The 19,965-nt window shown below is 44.8% G+C and overlaps 1 protein-coding gene across 1 annotated transcript in view; it reads right to left on the bottom strand.

Moving 5' to 3' along the window:
- Nucleotides 1–1,767: 1,767 nt before the first annotated feature.
- Nucleotides 1,768–19,965, bottom strand: part of GALNTL6 (polypeptide N-acetylgalactosaminyltransferase like 6) — a 1,828,331-nt gene continuing 1,810,133 nt past the window's right edge. Inside the window, exon 11 of the mRNA XM_040419898.1 lies at nt 1,768–1,935. Within this exon, the coding sequence (XP_040275832.1) occupies nt 1,768–1,935 (168 nt within the window). The remainder of the gene's footprint in view (nt 1,936–19,965) is intronic.

Below are 19,965 nucleotides of genomic sequence, written 5' to 3'. Positions count from 1 at the left end.
GGACTAAGGGAGATCCTAAATATCCCAATCATAGCATAATACTTACCCTTACCTAGCAGTTGGGGTGCCACCCCAAATAGGGTTCCGCTGCTCAGTGTGGACTGGCCTTGTAAAAACTTCTAGTAAGGGCTCATGCACATGACCATTGTTTGGGTCTGCAAATTGTGGATCCGCAAAACACGAATACCGGCCGTGTGCATTCCGCATTTTGCCCATAATAGAGCAGTCCTATCCTTGCCCGTAATACAGACAAGAATAGAGCAAATTCTATATTTTTGCTGGTGCCACGGAACAGACATACGGATGCTGACAGCACACGGTGTGCTGTCCGCATCTTTTGCGGCTCCATCGAAGTGAATGGATCTGCATCCCACAAGCTAAAAATGCGGATGGGATGAGGGCAAAAAATATGTTAGTGTGCATGAGCACTTAACCACATTTATATATATTTGGATTCCACATTGTTCCAAACTATTTCCTTTTATGCAGTAAGCAAAGTAAATTGGAATGACTATGTTATCTGCATTGATTGTTAACAAAATATGCTCTGTTAGCGAAGTACAATGTGGTTTGGTTTATTAATATTTCTGTAATGCATTGCATACGTAGCCTTCGCGAGGTCATGGCAAAGCAATGCATCTTGATGGGTTTAAGGTCAGGACTCTTCCTTTTAAACACCTGTATCCGTCATTTCCTTGTGTGCTTTGGGCCATTGTATTCACAGGCATACAACATCCTGTTGCATCATGTTTTAGCAATGTATGTTTTTTTTGTTTTGTTTTTTTCCCAGTGACATGACATATGCATCATCTGTTTGGCTTGTGTCAGGGTATATTCATTCACATGACTTTCATGGTAAATGCTAATAATTTAATATTATCATGCCCCATTGCTTTACCTACTCATTGCTTTACCTAGCAATACCTGTATAGTACTTTGTTAAGTTGGAACATCATATTGCTCACATATCAACCACAAGAACACACATTTAGTTGTACAATATTATTTTATTCTATTTGTATTTTAATAAAAAAAGAAAAAAAAAAGAAAAGAAAACAAGATTTCTGATTTAAAGGGGAATTTAAATAATCCATCATGTTATAGTCCATTTCATGCTACACCTATCTTCTTCAATGAGTATAGTCTTTGCAGTCTCTGGTACCATCAGCAGGTGGGAGAGGTATTAGGGTGATTTCTAAAATCATTTGCAGATATGAGTGTTAAACCTGTTAACCTCAATAAAATGTAAAGAAAAAACAATCTTGTATGCAAGCCATTGGCCTCATTTAAATAGGCTCAGAGCCTTTGAAACGTGGTGCTTTAAAAGACTCATGTTTTATCATGCAGTCCATTCTTGTCTACCCAGCCCCAAAAGGATAAATAAATAGAAAAATTATTTAAAAAAAGAACAGAACGGAAGATCATTACCCCAGTTACCATTTACAGCTATAGACTACAGCAGGAAGTGTCCTGAGTAAGATTAAAAATGCATTTCTCTGTGGTAGCATAGAGTATTATTCCAAAGGTTATCTCTGCCCTTGAACCAGCAAGGAAAGTCTATTTAAGTTCTCAGCACTGCAGCTGCATCAGTTCTCAATTTCATCCAAGTTCTTTGGATATGATGACATGTCGTAGTGCTTGACTATGCATGACATATTTTGCTAATATCCTCAGAAAGAGAAGATGGCATCTCAGGAATCAAAATTGTTGACTCTTGTAGCCCAATTATATTCCACCGGGTGTGGCTTCAGAAATTTTTATTGATCTCTAAGAGTTATTATAAATGTTAAATTTCTGTAGTATTGTCATGTTAATGTGCTCAAAGATCCACTGCTGTGTCTCAGACAGAGGGTCACATCTGTTCATGAACAGTTTTTTTTCAGCCGGATTACAATCGACACAGCTGTTGCTTACAGGATGAAACAACGTTTTATCCTAAGGAAGAGAGAAGAATAGGGAAAATTTTAGTTGGAATATTAATTATGCAAAACTGAACACAAAAATAATTTATAAATGCACATTCATTGGGTACAGAGTACATATAAAACCTCAGGCACAACAAACATTTATCAACAAAAATGTTACAGCACCATATGCCACATTTTTTTTTGTATTTTTTTATTTTTGTAAAAATCGCTTAACTTTTTTATATTAGAAAGTCTGTAACCCTGTAATGTAACTTCCTCTGTAGAGCAGTATGCAAAAAATGCAATTAGAACATCTGATAAAACTATGTCTTACAGCAGCCATACAAACATGTTAGCTTAAAGGGGTTGTCTGCTTTTTTATATTGATGACCTATTCTCAGCATAGTAGACAAAAGTGTTTGTAGAGCAGCACCCACGGACATAAATTGCCACACCGGTAATGCAACAGCCGAGCCACAACCGCAGATCCTCAGCAGTCGACCGTATAGCAAATGAAGAGAGGTAGCGGCAGCATCTCCAGTGAATTCCTTATTGGACGTCCAATAAAGGATTCACTGGAGATGTTGCCGCTACCTCTCTTCATTTGCTATTCTCAGGATAGGTCATCAATATCAGATCAGCGAGGGGATGAATGCTTCCACCTAAGCCAATCAGCTGTTTAACCCTTAGGACAGCGAAGGTTTTTTCATTTTTGCATTCTCATTTTTCTTCCCAATCTTCCTTGAACCATAACTTTTTTATTTTTCCGTTCACATATCCATATGAGGGCTTATTTTCAAGTTGTACTTTCTAATGCCACCATTTAATATGGCATACAATGTAGTAGGAAGCGGGAAGAAAATTCCAAATTTTCACAAAGCCCCAGAGTATTGAAATCAATTACTGGCATCTTCTTTGGCCAGGATGCCGGTAAGAAGCCCAAAGCTTGATGTGCCGGGTTTTTTAACTTTTAGATGCCATGATCACACTTGATTATTGCATCTAAAGGCTTTAATGACCGCGATCTGCATTATTGCTGGTCGCGGTCATCAGCCGCGGGTCTCAGCTGTTTGAAACAGTGGAGACCCGCTGGCCATGGTGCCCGCTGCATGGGCAAGCGGGCACCATGTCTACCTATCACTCCAATGCCATACATGTGAGCGCTGCCTTCTTTTCACTGTTTACCTGCTCGCGTTGACATTACAGTGGTAAGCAGGTGTAATTACAACTACGCCACCCCAATTCACTTCAATGGCATGGCTTCATCGTATTCACTTGAACAAGAAGGATCTATCCCATTGAAGTGAGAGGGATAGCCAAGTTGTAATTAAACCTGCTCACCGCTTCAATGTCTAAGAAGAGCATGGAAACAAAGAAGAGAAGGCAGCGCTCATATGAACAGCTGATTGGTGGGGATGAAGGCAGTCTCTCCTCCCAATCCTAAGGATAATTTATCAATAGAGATGTCGCGAACATAAAATTTTTCGTTCGCGAACGGAGAACGCAAATTTTCGCAAATGTTCGCGAACGGGCGAACCCGGGCGAACCGCCATACACTTCAATAGGCAGACAAATTTTAAAACCCACAGGGACTCTTTCTGGCCACAATAGTGATGGAAAAGTTGTTTCAAAGGGACTAACACCTGGACTGTGGCATGCCGGAGGGGGATCCATGGCAAAACTCCCATGGAAAATTACGTAGTTAATGTAATCGGGTTTTAATCCATAAAGGGCATAAATCACCTAACATTCCTAAATTGTTTGGAATAACGTGCTTTAAAACATCAGGTATGATGTTGTATCGATCAGGTAGTGTAAGGGTTACGCCCACTTCACAGTGACAGACCAAACTCCCTGTTTAACGCACCACAAACAACCGCAAACAGTCCCTTTGCACAACCGCAAACTCCCCATTTGCACAAAGTTGGATACCAAGCTAGCCATGTCCCGTTCCTTGTCCTCACTGATGTCATTGAAGGTCTCTTCCTCCACCCAGTCACGTACAACACCAAGGGTCCCCGAAAGGTGACAACAAGCCCCCTGGGACGCCTGCTGTGTTTGGTCTTCCACCTCGTCAAAGCCACCTTCCTCCTCTGACTCCTCTTCTTCAGACTCCTCTCTCTGCGTTGCCTCTCTCTGCGTTATTATAAGGTATGTTAAGTAGTACTATTCCTATCAGTTTAATCCCTGTTACGTCCCCTATCAGGGGACGTGTATATGGAATAGATTTTAGGAACCGGGAGATGGAAAAAGATGCTTGGTCGGTCCTCCTACTTCCAATTTGGGGCACTGCGCGTGCAATCTACTGTGCCACCAGATAGGAGTGGTGTGTTAAGTAGTACTATTCCTATCAGTTTAATCCCTGTTACGTCCACTAGTATTATTATTATTATAATTATAAGGTGTGTTAAGTAGTACTATTCCTATCAGTTTAATCCCTGTTACGTCCCCTATCAGGGGAAGTGTATATGGAATTGATTTTAGGAACCGGGAGATGGAAAAAAATGCTTGGTCGGTCCTCCTACTTCCAATTTGGGGCACTGCATGTGCAATCTACTGTGCCACCAGATAGGAGTGGTGTGTTAAGTAGTACTATTCCTATCAGTTTAATCCCTGTTACGTCCCTTTTAGGGGACGTGTTTGGAATAGATTTTAGACAACCGCAAAGAGTTGTCAATAGTTGACACACTCATGACATAAATTTTATTCCTCTATGCGTCAATCTTGGTGTAGTGATGACTGTGCTCGTGCGCATGTTTGGGATACATTTTGGGATACGTTTTTTCAAAGCCTATGGTCGTGTTGAGGTAGTGCAGGCGATGGGGTTTTTTCAAAGCCTATGGTCGTGTTGAGGTAGTTCAGTGACAGTTAAGTGACCCAGAAAACAATGATTCTGCAGTGTGGGCCCATTGTTGGCCTAGTAGGCTTTAATGATCACCTTACATGATCACAAAGAAAATTAATGTTTTTTCTATGCAAAATTATCCAGTCGATCGCTTTTAGTCTGTTCACAATGAAGCAACGACCTTATCATCTGGGGTGTGGCAACATTGCCATTGCCAACACACTCATAGAGGTGGTCGCTTCATTGTGATACGCAAGCCCCTTAACCACAACAAGGTAACGATCACGAAGGAGAATTGACACATGTATGTGCCTTTTTTTTTGTTTTGTTTTTGCAGCCACAGTGCAGCACCAGAGGCCAGAAAAATTAGGCATGTACACACGCCTCAAAAATTAGGTATTGTTGCAGCCGCTGCTGTAGCAGCGGCCAGAAAAATGTTGATGTTTCCCAGGCAGAAAGTGCCCTAAAACATTGCGACTTGAACCCTAGTTGGTGGCGGATAAGTCACGCAAGTCATCCGGCATTCAGAGATAAAATACAGCAGCGTGTGGACCATTTTTAGCCCAAAGCAGCTCATCTCATCAGGCCTTTTTTAGTCGAATGTATCGCCCACTGTCAGTCCCTTCGGGATCCATGCCTTATTCATCTTAATAAAGGTGAGGTAATCTAGACTTTTTTGACCTAGGCGACTTCTCTTCTCAGTGACAATACCTCCTGCTGCACTGAAGGTCCTTTCTGACAGGACACTTGAAGCAGGGCAGGCCAGAAGTTCTATTTCGCAAATTGGGATAGCTCAGGCCACAGGTCAAGTCTGCACACCCAGTAGTCAAGGGGTTCATCGCTCCTCAGAGTGTCGATATCTGCAGTTAAGGCGAGGTAGTCTGCTACCTGTCGGTCGAGTCGTTCTCTGAGGGTGGACCCCGAAGGGCTGTGGCTCAGCGTAGGACTTAAAAAGTTCTGCATGTCCTCCATCAACAACACGTCTGTAAAGCGTCCTGTCCTTGCCGGCGTGGTTGTGGTAGGAGGAGGATTACTTTCACCTCTTCCCCTGTTAGATTCCCGTTGTGCTGTGACATCACCCTTATACGCTGTGTAAAGCATACTTTTTAATTTATTTTGGAACTGCTGCATCCTTTCCGACTTGCGGTAATTCGGTAACATTTCAGGTACTTTCTGCTTATACCGGGGGTCTAGTAGCGTGGCCACCCAGTACAGGTCGTTCTCCTTCAGCCTTTTTATACGAGGGTCCCTCAACAGGCATGACAGCATGAAAGACCCCATTTGCACAAGGTTGGATGCCGAGCTACTCATGTCCCGTTCCTCATCCTCACTGATCTCATTGAAGGTCTGTTCTTCCCCCCAGCCACGTACAACATCATGGGTACCAGATAGGTGACAGCGAGCACCCTGGGATGCCTGCTGTGGTTGGTCTTCCTCCTCCTCAAAGCCACATTCCTCCTCTGACTCCTCTTCTTCAGACTCCTCTTCCAGCGTTGCTGCAGGTCCAGCAAGCGATGCTGATAAGGCTGTTTCTGGTGGTGATGGTGACCACAACTCTTCCTCACGCTCATCTACAGCCTGATCCAGCACTCTTCGCAGGGCACGCTCCAGGAAGAAAAAAAATGGGATGATGTCGCTGATGGTGCCTTCGGTGCGACTGACTAGGTTTGTCACCTCCTCAAAAGGACGCATGAGCCTACAGGCATTGCGCATGAGTAAGGTGGCAAAAAAAATCCCAGCTCCGCAGAGGCAGTCCTAGCACCCCGGTCATACAAATACTCGTTGATGGCTTTTTCTTGTTGGAGCAGGCGGTCGAACATTAGGAGTGTTGAATTCCAACGTGTCAGGCTGTCGCAAATCAAGCGCCTCACTGGCATGTTGTTTCGCCGCTGGATATCTGAAAAGTGCGCCATGGCCACGTAGGAACGCCTGAAATGGCCACACACCTTCCTGGCCTGATTGAGGATGTCCTGTAAGCCTGGGTACTTATGCACAAAGCGTTGTACGATCAGATTATACACATGTGCCATGCACGGCACATGTTTTCACTTGCCCAAATTCAATGCCGCCAACAAATTGCTTCCGTTGTCACACACCACTTTGCCAATCTCCAGTTGGTGCGGAGTCAGCCCCTGATCCACCTGTGCGTTCAGGGCGGACAGGAGTGCTGGTCCGGTGTGACTCTCTGCTTTCCGGCAAGTCAACCCAAAGACGGCGTGACACTGTCGTATCCGGGATGTGGAATAGCCCCTGGGGAGCTGGGGAGGTGCCGTTTATGTGGAGCAAGACGCATCAGCAGAAGAGGACTCAGCCGAGGAGGTTATGGAAGAGGATGGAGTAGGAGGAGTAGAGGAGGTGGCAGCAGGCCTGACTGCAAGTCGTGGCGTTGTCACCAATTCCTTTGCAGAGCCACGCATTCCATGCTTGGCAGCCGTCAGCAGGTTTACCCAATGCGCAGTGTAGGTGATATACCTGCCCTGACCGTGCTTTGCAGACCAGGTATCAGTGGTCAGATGGACCCTTGCCCCAACACTGTGTGCCAGACATGCCATTACTTCCTTTTGCACAATCGAGTACAGGTTGGGGATTGTCTTTTGTGCAAAGAAATTCCGGCCGGGTACCGTCCACTGCGGTGTCCCAATAGCTACAAATTTTTGGAAGGCCTCAGACTCCACCAGCTTGTATGGTAATAGCTGGCGGGCTAAGAGTTCCGACAAGCCAGCTGTCAGACGCCGAGCAAGGGGGTGACTTTGTGACATTGGCTTCTTACGCTCAAACATGTCCTTGACAGACACCTGACTGTGGGCAGATGAGCAGCAACTGCTCAAGGCGAGAGACGGAGTGGCAGATGGTTGAGAGGGGGCAAGGAGGACAGCAGTGGTTGACGTGGTTGAAGATGCTGGACCAGGAGGAGGATGGCAGCTTTGAGTTTGTGTGCTGCTTGTACTCATGTTTTGGTCCCATAGGCGTTTGTGATGTGCGATCATGTGCCTTCGCAAAGCAGTTGTACCTAGGTGGGTGTTGGACTTCCCACGACTCAGTTTCTTTTGGCACAGGTTGCAAATGGCATCGCTGTTGTCAGAGGCAGACACACAAAAAAAAATCCCACACTGCTGAGCTCTGCAATGACGGCATTCTGGTGGTGGCAACAGCATGCGTTGATTGGCGTCCTGTCTGGCTGACCCCGGGTGCTGATGCATGCTGTCTGACTGTGCCACTAGCTCCTTGCGACGACCTACCCCTGCTTCCAACTCGTCTCCTCCTCCTCTATGTCTCCCCATCTGAACTTTCCCCCTGTTCTTCTTCTCTTCGAGCGGGCACCCACGTGACCTCCACGGACACATCGTCATCATCAACAGCTTCACTTGTATCTGACAACTCAGCAAAGGAAGCAGCAGCGGGTACAACATCATCATCATCATACCGTACGTCCATGTGTGTAATGCTGCCTGACTGAGACATATCCCTGTTATCTACATCCTCTGGCAATAATGGTTGCGCATCACTCATTTATTCCAACTGATGTGTAAATAACTCCTCTGACAGATCAAGTGAAGCGGCTGTGGTGCTAGTGTTGGTGGTGGTGGCAGGCGGGCGAGTGGTAACTTGAGAGGTGACCGAAGCTGAGCTGGAGGAGGATGGTGCGTCAAGGTTCTGAGCGGAAGCTGTAGAAGATTGGGTGTCCTGTGTTAGCCAGTCAACTATGTCCTCAGAACTTTTCGAGTTCAGGGTACGTGGCCTCTGAACACTGGGCATTATTCTAGGGCCAAAGGCAATCACAGCACTACAACCACGACGGCCCCTGCGGGGTGGCCTGCCTGTGCCTGTCATTTTTTTTGGATTAGTTTAGTTGTACTATGCGTGCAAGCTACTGTGACACCAGATATGAGTTGCGCTGGTGACACTATGCACTTGCAGCTGGGCCTTAAACACACAAACACGTGTGTGCAACTGACTGCTATTTATTCACAGTCAAAATTGTTGTTTTTGTTTAAATGGAATCTACTGTGACACCAAATATGAGTTGTGCTGGTGACACTATGCACTTGCAGCTGGGCCTTAAACACACAAACACGTGCAAGCTACTGACTGCTATTTATTCACACTCAAAATTGTTGTTTTTCTTTAAATGTAATCGAATGTGACACCAAATATGAGTTGCGCTGGTGACACTATGCACTTGCAGCTGGGCCTTAAACACACAAACACGTGCAGGGCAACTAACTGCTATTTATTCACTGTCAAAATTGTTGTTTTTCTTTAAATGTAATCGAATGTGACACCAAATATGAGTTTCGCTGGTGACACTATGCACTTGCAGCTGGGCCTTAAACACACAAACACGTGCAGGGCAACTGACTGCTATTTATTCACTGTCAAAATTGTTGTTTTTCTTTAAATGTAATCGAATGTGACACCAAAAATGAGTTGCGCTGTTGACACTATGCACTTGCAGCTGGGCCTTAAACACACTAACACGTGCAAGGCAACTGACTGCTATTTATTCACAGTCAAAATTGTTGTTTTTCTTTAAATGTAATCTACTGTTACACCAGATATAAGTAGCGCTGGTGACACTATGCACTTGCAGCTGGGCCTTAAACACACAAACACGTGCAGGGCAACTGACTGCTATATATTCACAGTCAATATTGTTGTTTTTCTTTAAATGTAATCGAATGTGACACCAAATATGAGTTGCACTGGTGACACTATGCACTTGCAGCTGGGCCTTAAACACACAAACACGTGCAGGACAACTGACTGCTATTTATTCACAGTCAAAATTGTTGTTTTTCTTTAAATGTAATCGAATGTGACACCAAATATGAGTTGCGCTGGTGACACTATGCACTTGCAGCTGGGCCTTAAACACACAAACACGTGCAGGGCAACTGACTGCTATTTATTCACAGTCAAAATTGTTGTTTTTGTTTAAATGGAATCTACTGTGACACCAAATATGAGTTGTGCTGGTGACACTATGCACTTGCAGCTGGGCCTTAAACACACAAACACGTGCAGGCTACTGACTGCTATTTATTCACAGTCAAAATTGTTTTTCTTTCAATGTAATCTACTGTGACACCAAATATGAGTTGAGCTGGTGACACTATGCACTTGCAGCTGGGCCTTAAACACACAAACACGTGCAAGCTACTGACTGCTATTTATTCACAGTCAAAATTGTTGTTTTTCTTTAAATGTAATCGAATGTGACACCAAATATGAGTTGCGCTGGTGACACTATGCACTTGCAGCTGGGCCTTAAACACACAAACACGTGCAGGGCAACTAACTGCTATTTATTCACAGTCAAAATTGTTGTTTTTCTTTAAATGTAATCGAATGTGACACCAAATATGAGTTTCGCTGGTGACACTATGCACTTGCAGCTGGGCCTTAAACACACTAACACGTGCAGGGCAACTGACTGCTATTTATTCACAGTCAAAATTGTTGTTTTTCTTTAAATGTAATCGAATGTGACACCAAATATGAGTTTCGCTGGTGACACTATGCACTTGCAGCTGGGCCTTAAACACACAAACACGTGCAGGGCAACTGACTGCTATTTATTCACAGTCAAAATTGTTGTTTTTCTTTAAATGTAATCGAATGTGACACCAAAAATGAGTTGCGCTGTTGACACTATGCACTTGCAGCTGGACCTTAAACACACTAACACGTGCAGGGCAACTGACTGCTATTTATTCACAGTCAAAATTGTTGTTTTTCTTTAAATGTAATCTACTGTTACACCAGATATAAGTAGCGCTGGTGACACTATGCACTTGCAGCTGGGCCTTAAACACACAAACACGTGCAGGGCAACTGACTGCTATATATTCACAGTCAATATTGTTGTTTTTCTTTAAATGTAATCGAATGTGACACCAAATATGAGTTGCACTGGTGACACTATGCACTTGCAGCTGGGCCTTAAACACACAAACACGTGCAGGACAACTGACTGCTATTTATTCACAGTCAAAATTGTTGTTTTTCTTTAAATGTAATCGAATGTGACACCAAATATGAGTTGCGCTGGTGACACTATGCACTTGCAGCTGGGCCTTAAACACACTAACACGTGCAGGGCAACTGACTGCTATTTATTCACAGTCAAAATTGTTGTTTTTCTTTAAATGTAATCTACTGTTACACCAGATATAAGTAGCGCTGGGGACACTATGCACTTGCAACTGGGCCTTAAGCACACAAACACGTGAAGGGCAACTGACTGCTATTTATTCACAGTCAATATTGTTGTTTTTCTTTAAATGTAATCAAATGTGACACCAAATATGAGTTGCGCTGGTGACACTATGCACTTACAGCTGGGCCTTAAACACACAAACACGTGCAGGGCAACTGACTGCTATTTATTCACAGTCAAAATTGTTGTTTTTCTTTAAATGTAATCGAATGTGACACCAGATTTGAGTTGCGCTGGTGACACTATGCACTTGCAGGGCATGAAACACATTCAACTTACTGTTATTATATTACAGTAAAAAAAGTTGTTGTTTTTTTATATGCAAGCTACTGTGACACCAGATATGAGTGGTGGCACTTGGCAAGTGTGCACAGTATACGCTGTGAGCTTGACACACACGCTGGCAGGCAACAGCAATTAGATTACACAGAAAAAAAAAAAAAAAAAGCAGACTGATGTTCTAGCTTTTTGGGGTGCTGTCCTTACAGCAGAGTTCAGATGAGTCTTTCAGGACTGTAGTGGACACTGAATACACTAGCCTAGCTATCGATTTCCCTATTAAATCAGCAGCAGCTACACTGTCCCTCCTCTCACTAAGAATGCAGCTTTCGAATGAATCTAAAATGGATGCTGTCCAGGAGGTGGGAGGGTCTGCTGCTGATTGGCTGGAATGTGTCTGCTGACTGTGAGGTACAGGATCAAAGTTTACACAATGATGACGAATAGGGGGCGGACCGAACATTGCATATGTTCGCCCGCCGCGGCGAACGCAAACAAGCTATGTTCGCCGGGAACTATTCGCCGGCGAATAGTTCGGGGCATCTCTATTTATCAATATAAAAATGCGGACAATCCCTTTAATATGGGTGACAATGCTAGATTTCTACTGAACATGCAAATCAAGTAGAATCACCAGGTGGCCAGGTAATATAAGGAAGTATTACTTTACTGAGAGAGTAGTGGATGCATGGAATAGCCTTCCTGCAGAAGTGGTAGCTGCAAATACAGTAAAGGGGTTTAAGCGTGCATGGGATAGGCATATGGCTATCCTTCATATAAGATAGGGCCAGGGGCTATCCATAGTATTCAGATATATTGGGCAGACTAGATGGGCCAAATGGTTCTTATCTGCCGACACATTCTATGTTTCTATGTTTCTATGGCCCCAATGCTTATTCCCAAATATACTGAGCTCCTGCTTTGTGTTCAGAATAGATAAAACTTTATGCGTAAATTCGGCTAGTGTTTCTTCAAAGAGGTTGTCAAAGAATAGAAAAACAGTCTGCTTTTTTTTTCTTTCCTTCTTTTTTTTTAAGGAAACACAGTATGGATGAGCCAATCTATTCCCTTAATAAATGCTCCAGGACCCTGATAGAGCTGTTGATTGGGCTCGACCGCGGGGTCGCTCGAGCAGATGGAGAAAGAAATTGATACAGTGAGGGCGAAGTTATTGGAGACACTCACAAAAGAGGACTTTGACAATTTTGACACCTCACTTGGGTCAGATCTGGAGACCTGGGAAAGGAATATCCAGGAACAGAAATCCAAAAAGTTCCAGCGAGACCTCACGGACTTTCAGTCCAATAGAGTGTACAGGTGGCAGCAAAGGCGTGATAGGAGTGGGTCGGTCACAGCATCCCTATCAGGAATTTCAGTGACGTCTGACGAGACATGTGGAGAGCCTTTTTTAGGAACGCGGGGGGTACTGGAGGGCGGCACAGACAGAGCCGGTTACCAACATACACTAAGCACCCCCAGACCAAAAAGGAGAACCAGGAATGTGGAGGCGACAGGCAAACGATACAGGAAGAACTTTGAGGTGCAGTCTGGCGAGCTCTCCAGTAGGTTACGCAATAGGGCATACACTCAACATGACATCAAGAAGGGGTATGCACGTGCCAAACTTACCAATAGGGATGCCCTCTTGACCAGCAATAGAAAAAAGATCGACAATACCAGCTGTCGATTCATCACACAATTCAACATGCAATGGCGTAAAATACGGGAAATACTTACCAAACACTGGCCTATCTTGCTATCAGACAATGACCTGCGGGCTACACTTCGAGAATATTCCCAGGTTACATGGCGACTTTCCAAAAACCTGGGTGATATGCTCACCAGCAGTCACTATGTATCACCATCACCATCTTATATTTTTGGGAGTAAGGGGCACAAATGGGGTTCCTACCCGTGCAATAACTGCCAGGCATGTCAATATATGGTTCGGTCCTCCACATTCAGGGATTCTGAGGGCCGACGAGATTATCGAATTATGCATCATATCACATGCAGGACTGCATCTGTGATATATCTGATCACCTGCCCTTGTAATCTCCTGTATGTTGGGATGACCACCAGGGAGCTGCGCGTCAGGGTATTCGAACATGCAAGCAAGATCCGCCAGGCAGCTACCACTGCACACGATGAACTGACCCAATTTCAACCTATAGCCCTGCACTTTAGGGACAAACATAATGGTGATCCCCGAGGGCTACAGTGTATGGGTATTGATAGGGTTTCCATGGGCTGCCGTGGAGGTGATATTAAGAAACGCCTCCTGCAATTGGAGACCAAATGGATTGTTCTATTGAAGAGTGAGATCCCTAAAAGTCTCAATGAGACGGTTAGCTTCAAGTCTTTTCTATAAATCGTGCTTTTTAACCTATATTGTTAGTTGTCCTTTTATATACTTATTGTCATTATTTGTATTTCATAGTACATCTGATTGCTGCGACTGCGTGTGGTCCCATTGGAGATATGCGAGTTTCGGCCCTAGAGCAGAACATCTCTCTATTGAGCAATGGACATCTATCAAAACCCCAACACCCTCACTATGGAGTGGAAGGATACTTGTGGCAGCTGATTTTTATCCCTTATAACCCCTAATTGTTAGGATTTTGGCCACCTTGTTAGGGTGCTAGGTTATTGGCACGAATCATGCGTGCAGTATACATTAACTCTGTGGTTACTATCTCAGGGCTACTCTGCACTATGCACTTTACTCTAGCATCTATTTTAGTCACCTTATCAATTTTTGCGATATTATTGTCACTTGTATATTTATTATGTGTGTCACTTTTCTTAATACTTTGTTCACATTTCTATGCACTTATTATGAATTATTGATTATATGAATTGCTCTGTTTACACAGGGCCTTAGTAAGTGATGATGTGGGACCGTTATTTACATTGATATGTCTCTGACGGCGCATCATCCTCACAGTTCCTGGGAGTGGGTGGCGCGCCTCTGTGATGTCACGCTCTGCATCACTGGGCGTATGCGCTAATCAAGTGCCAGCTGTGGACCACACTATTTAAATATGGACACTGCTTGTTATCTTTACCTCCTGACGAAGCCTTTCTCGGCGAAACGCGCGTAGAGGTGTAGCTCTGACCTTGGGTTCCGGCATACCATGGGTAATTTGTGTTTTTGTTTCATGCATTGTTACTTTGTTAATTTAGTAAGATTTATTGCTTACACACAGCATTCCTGCTCTGCCCTTGATTGTGTTTACTATTTGGTAATCCGCATTTATCGGATTGCCATCTATGTTACCATTGGGGGGTAGGTGTGCTGTGTGTGACCACATTGACTTTTTGTTTTATTGTATGTAGCATACACATGGTTATAGGTTACTTTGGGTAAACTTACAGCTCTACCATTAGTATGCAGCTTTTTTACCACCACATGGGGCGCACCACCACCCCCTTTACTTTGTGCCTTTATGTTATATTTATTGTCATTTAATGTGTCTTTAATAAACTACATATATTTTATATGTGTGCTCTCTTATTCTATATGGAGTTATTGTTTTTTTGTTTTGTTTGTTCTTTGTTGGTTGGCTCTGGATGAGCGAATCTATTCTGAATTCCTCTCAACAGAACTTTTTTCCCCATCCAAAAAACGGAAAACAGAAGAAATGCTGGTTTCTGTTATTTATTCTGAATTGAACTTAGAACAGATTAAAATGGAAAGGTTTCCATTTGGTTTCCGGTGTATTAATTCCATAATTTTTAGTTATAAGCATGTTATAACGGAAAACTATATCGGAACTAAAAATGCCTATGTGAACCCCTTCTAACTTTGACAAAAGTGGCCCCATGACAGAGTGGGGATGGTGGTGGCAGCAGCAGCAGCAGCAGCAGTGGCAGTAACTGTGACAATAGTGGCCCCATGACATAGTGGGAACAGTGTTAGCAGCAGTGGTGGTAACTGTGACAAAAGTGGACCCATAACAGAGTGGGGATGGTAGCAGCAGCAGTGGTGGTAACTGTGATAAAGTGGCCACATGAAAGATTGGGGACTGTAGCAGCAGCGGCAGTAGTGGCCTGATGACAGAGTGGCGACGGTGGCAGTAGCAGTGGCAGTAAACGTGACAAAAGTAGCCACATGACAGAGTAGGGAGAATGGCGGCGGCAACAGCAGCAGTGGCAGTAACTGTGACAAAAGTGGCCCCATGACAGAGTGGGGGGGAGGGGGCAACAGCATTGCCAGTAAGGCTGTATTAACTTCACTGTTTATTTTTCATTTCTTTGATCCGTCAGAAGACCAGAAAACTAAAAAAACACAATCCTGTATTTCGAGCATCCATAAAGCCTCTTTCAGACGGTCAGTATTTTGTCAGTGCTTTGTATGAGTATTTGATCAGTATTTTTAAGTCAAAAACAGGAGTGGGTCCAAAACAGAGATAAAATGTAGTCAAATTACTTGCATCTCATCTGTGTTTTGGACCCACTCCTGCTTTTGGCTTAAAAATTCTGATCAAATACTGACCATGTGAAAAAGGGCTTATATATGCTCAAAATACAGGTTCCTTTTTCTTTTCTTCTGATAGTTAATTTTTCCCTTCTTCTAAACCATGTCAACATGGACAAACAGGAAAATAATGGCCCCATAACAGTGTGGATTATGGGGGCCAACAGCAATGTGTTATGCAAGCGGGTGTGGACCCACTGCACCACTGAAATGGCTATAACTCTGGAGGGGCGGGAATAAGCACCTGTTCTTCACTAGAGCCTCTGATGGTGAGGATAGGCTTCGGCAATTAGGGTCGTTTCCAGGTGCCACTCCAGAGCAGTCCCCTAGTCAATTAGGGAGGCAACAGCACAAGATAGTGGCATATCACAGTAGTAGCAGAATCCACAACAAAAGTGTAATAGCAAGACCCTGTTACATTCATATCCTTTAAAAAAAATTACTATGTTCATATCAGTAGGCCAAAAAGCCCTCTTTGTAAGAATGGCAGTAGAGGCAGCAGGGTGCGTGGCATCAGGGAGGTGGCAGTATCAGAATGGTAGCAACAGGATGTGGCCAGAAGTAATGATCCATTTTGCAGAATATTCTGGTGTGTCAGCAAGCTACAGTCATTAGTGGCAGAATGATCTATTCTGTTGGCATCAGGCACTGGTGTCCGTAAATCCTGGTTGATCCACTCCTGATTAATCTTTATAAGGTTAGTCTCTCAACATATTGGGAGGAAAAGCGAGCTCTTTTAGGGGTAATTATGCCCCCCGCAACACTGAACACCCGCTCTGATACCACACTATTGGCCGGGCAGGAATGAATGCCCATGGCAAACTCAGTCAGCTTTGTCCACAATTCAAGTTTGCATGGCCAGTAGTCCAAGGGATCTTGGATCATGGGTGACAGGGTACAGTCCAAGTATGCTACCACCTGCTGGTTGAGGTTCTGCTGCATGTCCTACTGCTGGGTGGTTTCTTCAGTAGGCGGCTGAAGAAAACCTGTTTATCAGAGGCTCCAAACTGAAGTGGCTGCATATAGGGCTGGTGCTACTCCTGCCCCCACCAGTCCATAGCAGTGGAGTGTGAGTGCAGAGGGTCCCCCCGGTCAAACCTTAATGAGGACTGGCGATGAAGGTCATAGGCAGAGACCAACCAACATAAAGTCTCTGCAGTAAGTCCATTTTTCCATCCCTCTCAGAAGGTAAAAAAATGCTCCCATTTTTAGCCAATAGTCATCCCTCTGTAGAACCTGAAAATGCGGCTGTCAGTAAGCATACAAGAAAGCATGTTATCTGGCCATTTGCGCAAGGTACTCCGAGGGCCTTTCTGTCACCGCCAGTTCTGTGAAAGGTCTGTTAGACGTTCTTCTCTACCTCTTGCATGAGGTTCTTTGTTTTGGTTTCACTTTGTCATCTCCTTTCCTTCTCCCAGCTGTCACCTATTTGCACAAATTTTCCCCTTTATATTCCCTCCCATACTGCCTCACTTTGCGGTTTATACTTCTTCCTGGATGAGTTGTTCACTGCTGGAGCTGCTACTGCTGATTCCTCAGATAATGTCACGACCGCTATCCCAGCAGCAGTCGTGTCGCACCAGACAGAGGGGAAGGGGGACTCTTATCTACGGATGGGAAATAGAATGGCCACCCCTGACTAACCCTAAGCTGGCACCTGTCTGCCCTGATACCCTAGACGGGGTGTGAACCCGTGCGGCGAGCAGGATGCCTAAACCCTCAGTCGCCCTAACAAGACTGGACTGGGGAAAGGCCGATGGGAGCGCTAGTCACCATCACTCACGTCTAGGAAAACAACAGGGGAAGACAGCAACAAACAAACAACAGCAGAGATAGACTTATCCAGTCACGAGCAGAGAAGGTGATCCCAAACACGACAGTCCACGCCGGACAAGAGCTCCACAGCAACACCATCAAACGATCTCCTTCCAAGGTCAGAGTAGCACTGGAAGTAAGGACTATATCTGGCAATGACTGCAAGTGAAACTGAAACTAATATAGTAGCTGGAGTGGCAGACAGGACTCACCTGAGAAGGATGCCTACAAACTGCCAGTCAGGACAAAAAGGTTCACAAGGCAAAACCCAGATGACATACCCTGAACCACGGAGCAAACTCACAAGCTATCGCGAGAAAAAGTCGCTGCGACCTTCTCCTCCCAGACCTGTCTGGATCAGTCACAGTCGTGACAGTACCCCCCCTTTCTACGAGGGGCCCCCTGGACCCTCAAGACCAGGCCTCTCCGGATGGGAGCTATGAAAAGCCTGAATGAGTCTGTCCGCTTTTATCTCTGATGCTGGAACCCACATTCTCTCTTCGAACCATAACCTTTCCAGTGCACCAGGTACTGAAGAGAGCGGCGAACATATCGTGAATCAACAATCTTTCTACCTGAATCTCAAGGACTGCCATCAACAACCACCGGTGGAGGCGGTAGTGGCAATGGTTCAGGAGGTTCTACATATCTCTTAAGCAGAAATCTGTGGAAGACATTATGGATCCTTAGAGTCTGAGGTAGCTCCAGACGAAAAGCCACCGGGTTAATGATCTTAATTACCCTATAAGGACCAATAAATCTCGGACCTAATTCCACGAGGGAACCTTCAACTTGATATTTCTGGTAGACAACCACACCAAGTCATTCACCCCAAGGTCCGGACCTTCAGAGCACTTCCTATCAGCCGCACGTTTGTATCTACCACCAATTCTCTTCAAACTTTCTTGCACACTCTGCCACACTGAAGAAAGTGAAGACGCAAATCGTTCCTCCTCGGCATCCCAGACGGCCCCCCCTCACTAAACGTACAAAACTGAGGATGGAAACCATACGCACACAAAAAATGGTGACTTATCGGTGGATTTCTTGACGACGTTATTAATGGCAAACTCGGCTAACAGTAAAATAAGATGACCATTCCTCCTGATTTTCGGAAACAAAGCATCTCAAATATGTCTCTAGGTTTTGATTGGTACGTTCAGTCTGACCGTTGGACTGCGGATGAAAGATGAAGAAAACGACAGATGAACCCCTAAACGAGAACAAAAAGCTTTCCCAAATTTAGAACGAATTGGGGTACCACGATCCGAAACAATAACGAAAGGTTACCCCGTGAAGCTTCACGATGTGGTCAATAAAAACCTGAGCCAGAGTGTTTAGCATTAGGCAATGCGGCAAGAGCAATAAAGTGCACCATTTTACTGAATCTGTCAACAACTACAAGAATAACAGTCTTCCCCGCTGATACTGGTAGATCCAAATGAAATCCATTGACAGGTGCGTCCAAGGGCCTGTTAGGGATGGCCAGAGGTAAAAGACGCCCTGCATGGACGAGTATGATCTACCTTAGAACGAGCACAGGTAGCACATGCAGACACAAAATTCTACACCTCCTGGCCGCCATTTAGGCCACCAGAACCGATGAGACACTAACTCAGAGGTTGCCCTACTACCTGGGTGTCCTGCCAGTGTGGAGTTATGGTGTTCTTTTAGTATCTCCAGTCGTACATTTTCTGGCACAAACAGTTTACCGAGGGGCAGGAGGCCGGGGCGTCCCCCTGAGCTTCCAACACCCTCCCCTCCAAACCTGAGTGTAATGCAGAGACCACCACCCCCTTTTGCAAAATGGGCTCTGGTACCTCAACATCACCCCCTCCAGGAAAACTTTGAGACAATGCATCCGCCTTAGTATTTTTTGCCACCGGGCGATAGGTTATTACAAAATTAAACCTAGTAAAAAATAACGACCACCGAGCCTGTCTAGGGGTGAGACGTTTAGCAGACTCCAGATATAATAAGTTTTTGTGATCAGTAATCACCGTGACGGGATGAACCGCCCCCTCCAAAAAATGACGCCACTCCTCAAAAGCCAACTTAATAGCCAAAAGTTCCCTGTTGCCAATATCATAGTTCCTTTCTGCCGTAGACAATTTCTTCGAAAAGAAAGCACACGGACGCCATTCACCAGGGGACGGGCCCTGAGATAGTACCGCTCCCACCCCCACCTCTGATGCGTCAACCTCTACAATAAAAGGAAGCGAGACATCTGGCTGTACGAGAATAGGGGCCGAGGTGAATCTCTCCTTCAGAGATGCAAAGGCAGTTTTGGCTGCATGTGACCATTTGGAAAAATCGGATCCCTTTCGGGTCATGTCCGTCAGTGGTTTGACCACCAAGGAATAGTTCTTTATAAACTTTCTATAAAAATTGGCAAACCCCAGGAAGCGTTGCAATGCCT

This window comes from Bufo bufo, chromosome 2 (assembly GCF_905171765.1).
Source record: "Bufo bufo chromosome 2, aBufBuf1.1, whole genome shotgun sequence".
In the NCBI taxonomy this organism is placed as follows: Eukaryota; Metazoa; Chordata; class Amphibia; order Anura; family Bufonidae; genus Bufo; species Bufo bufo.
The sequence above is the reverse complement of the archived record's forward strand: the minus strand, read 5'-3'. Positions and strand labels throughout refer to the sequence as shown.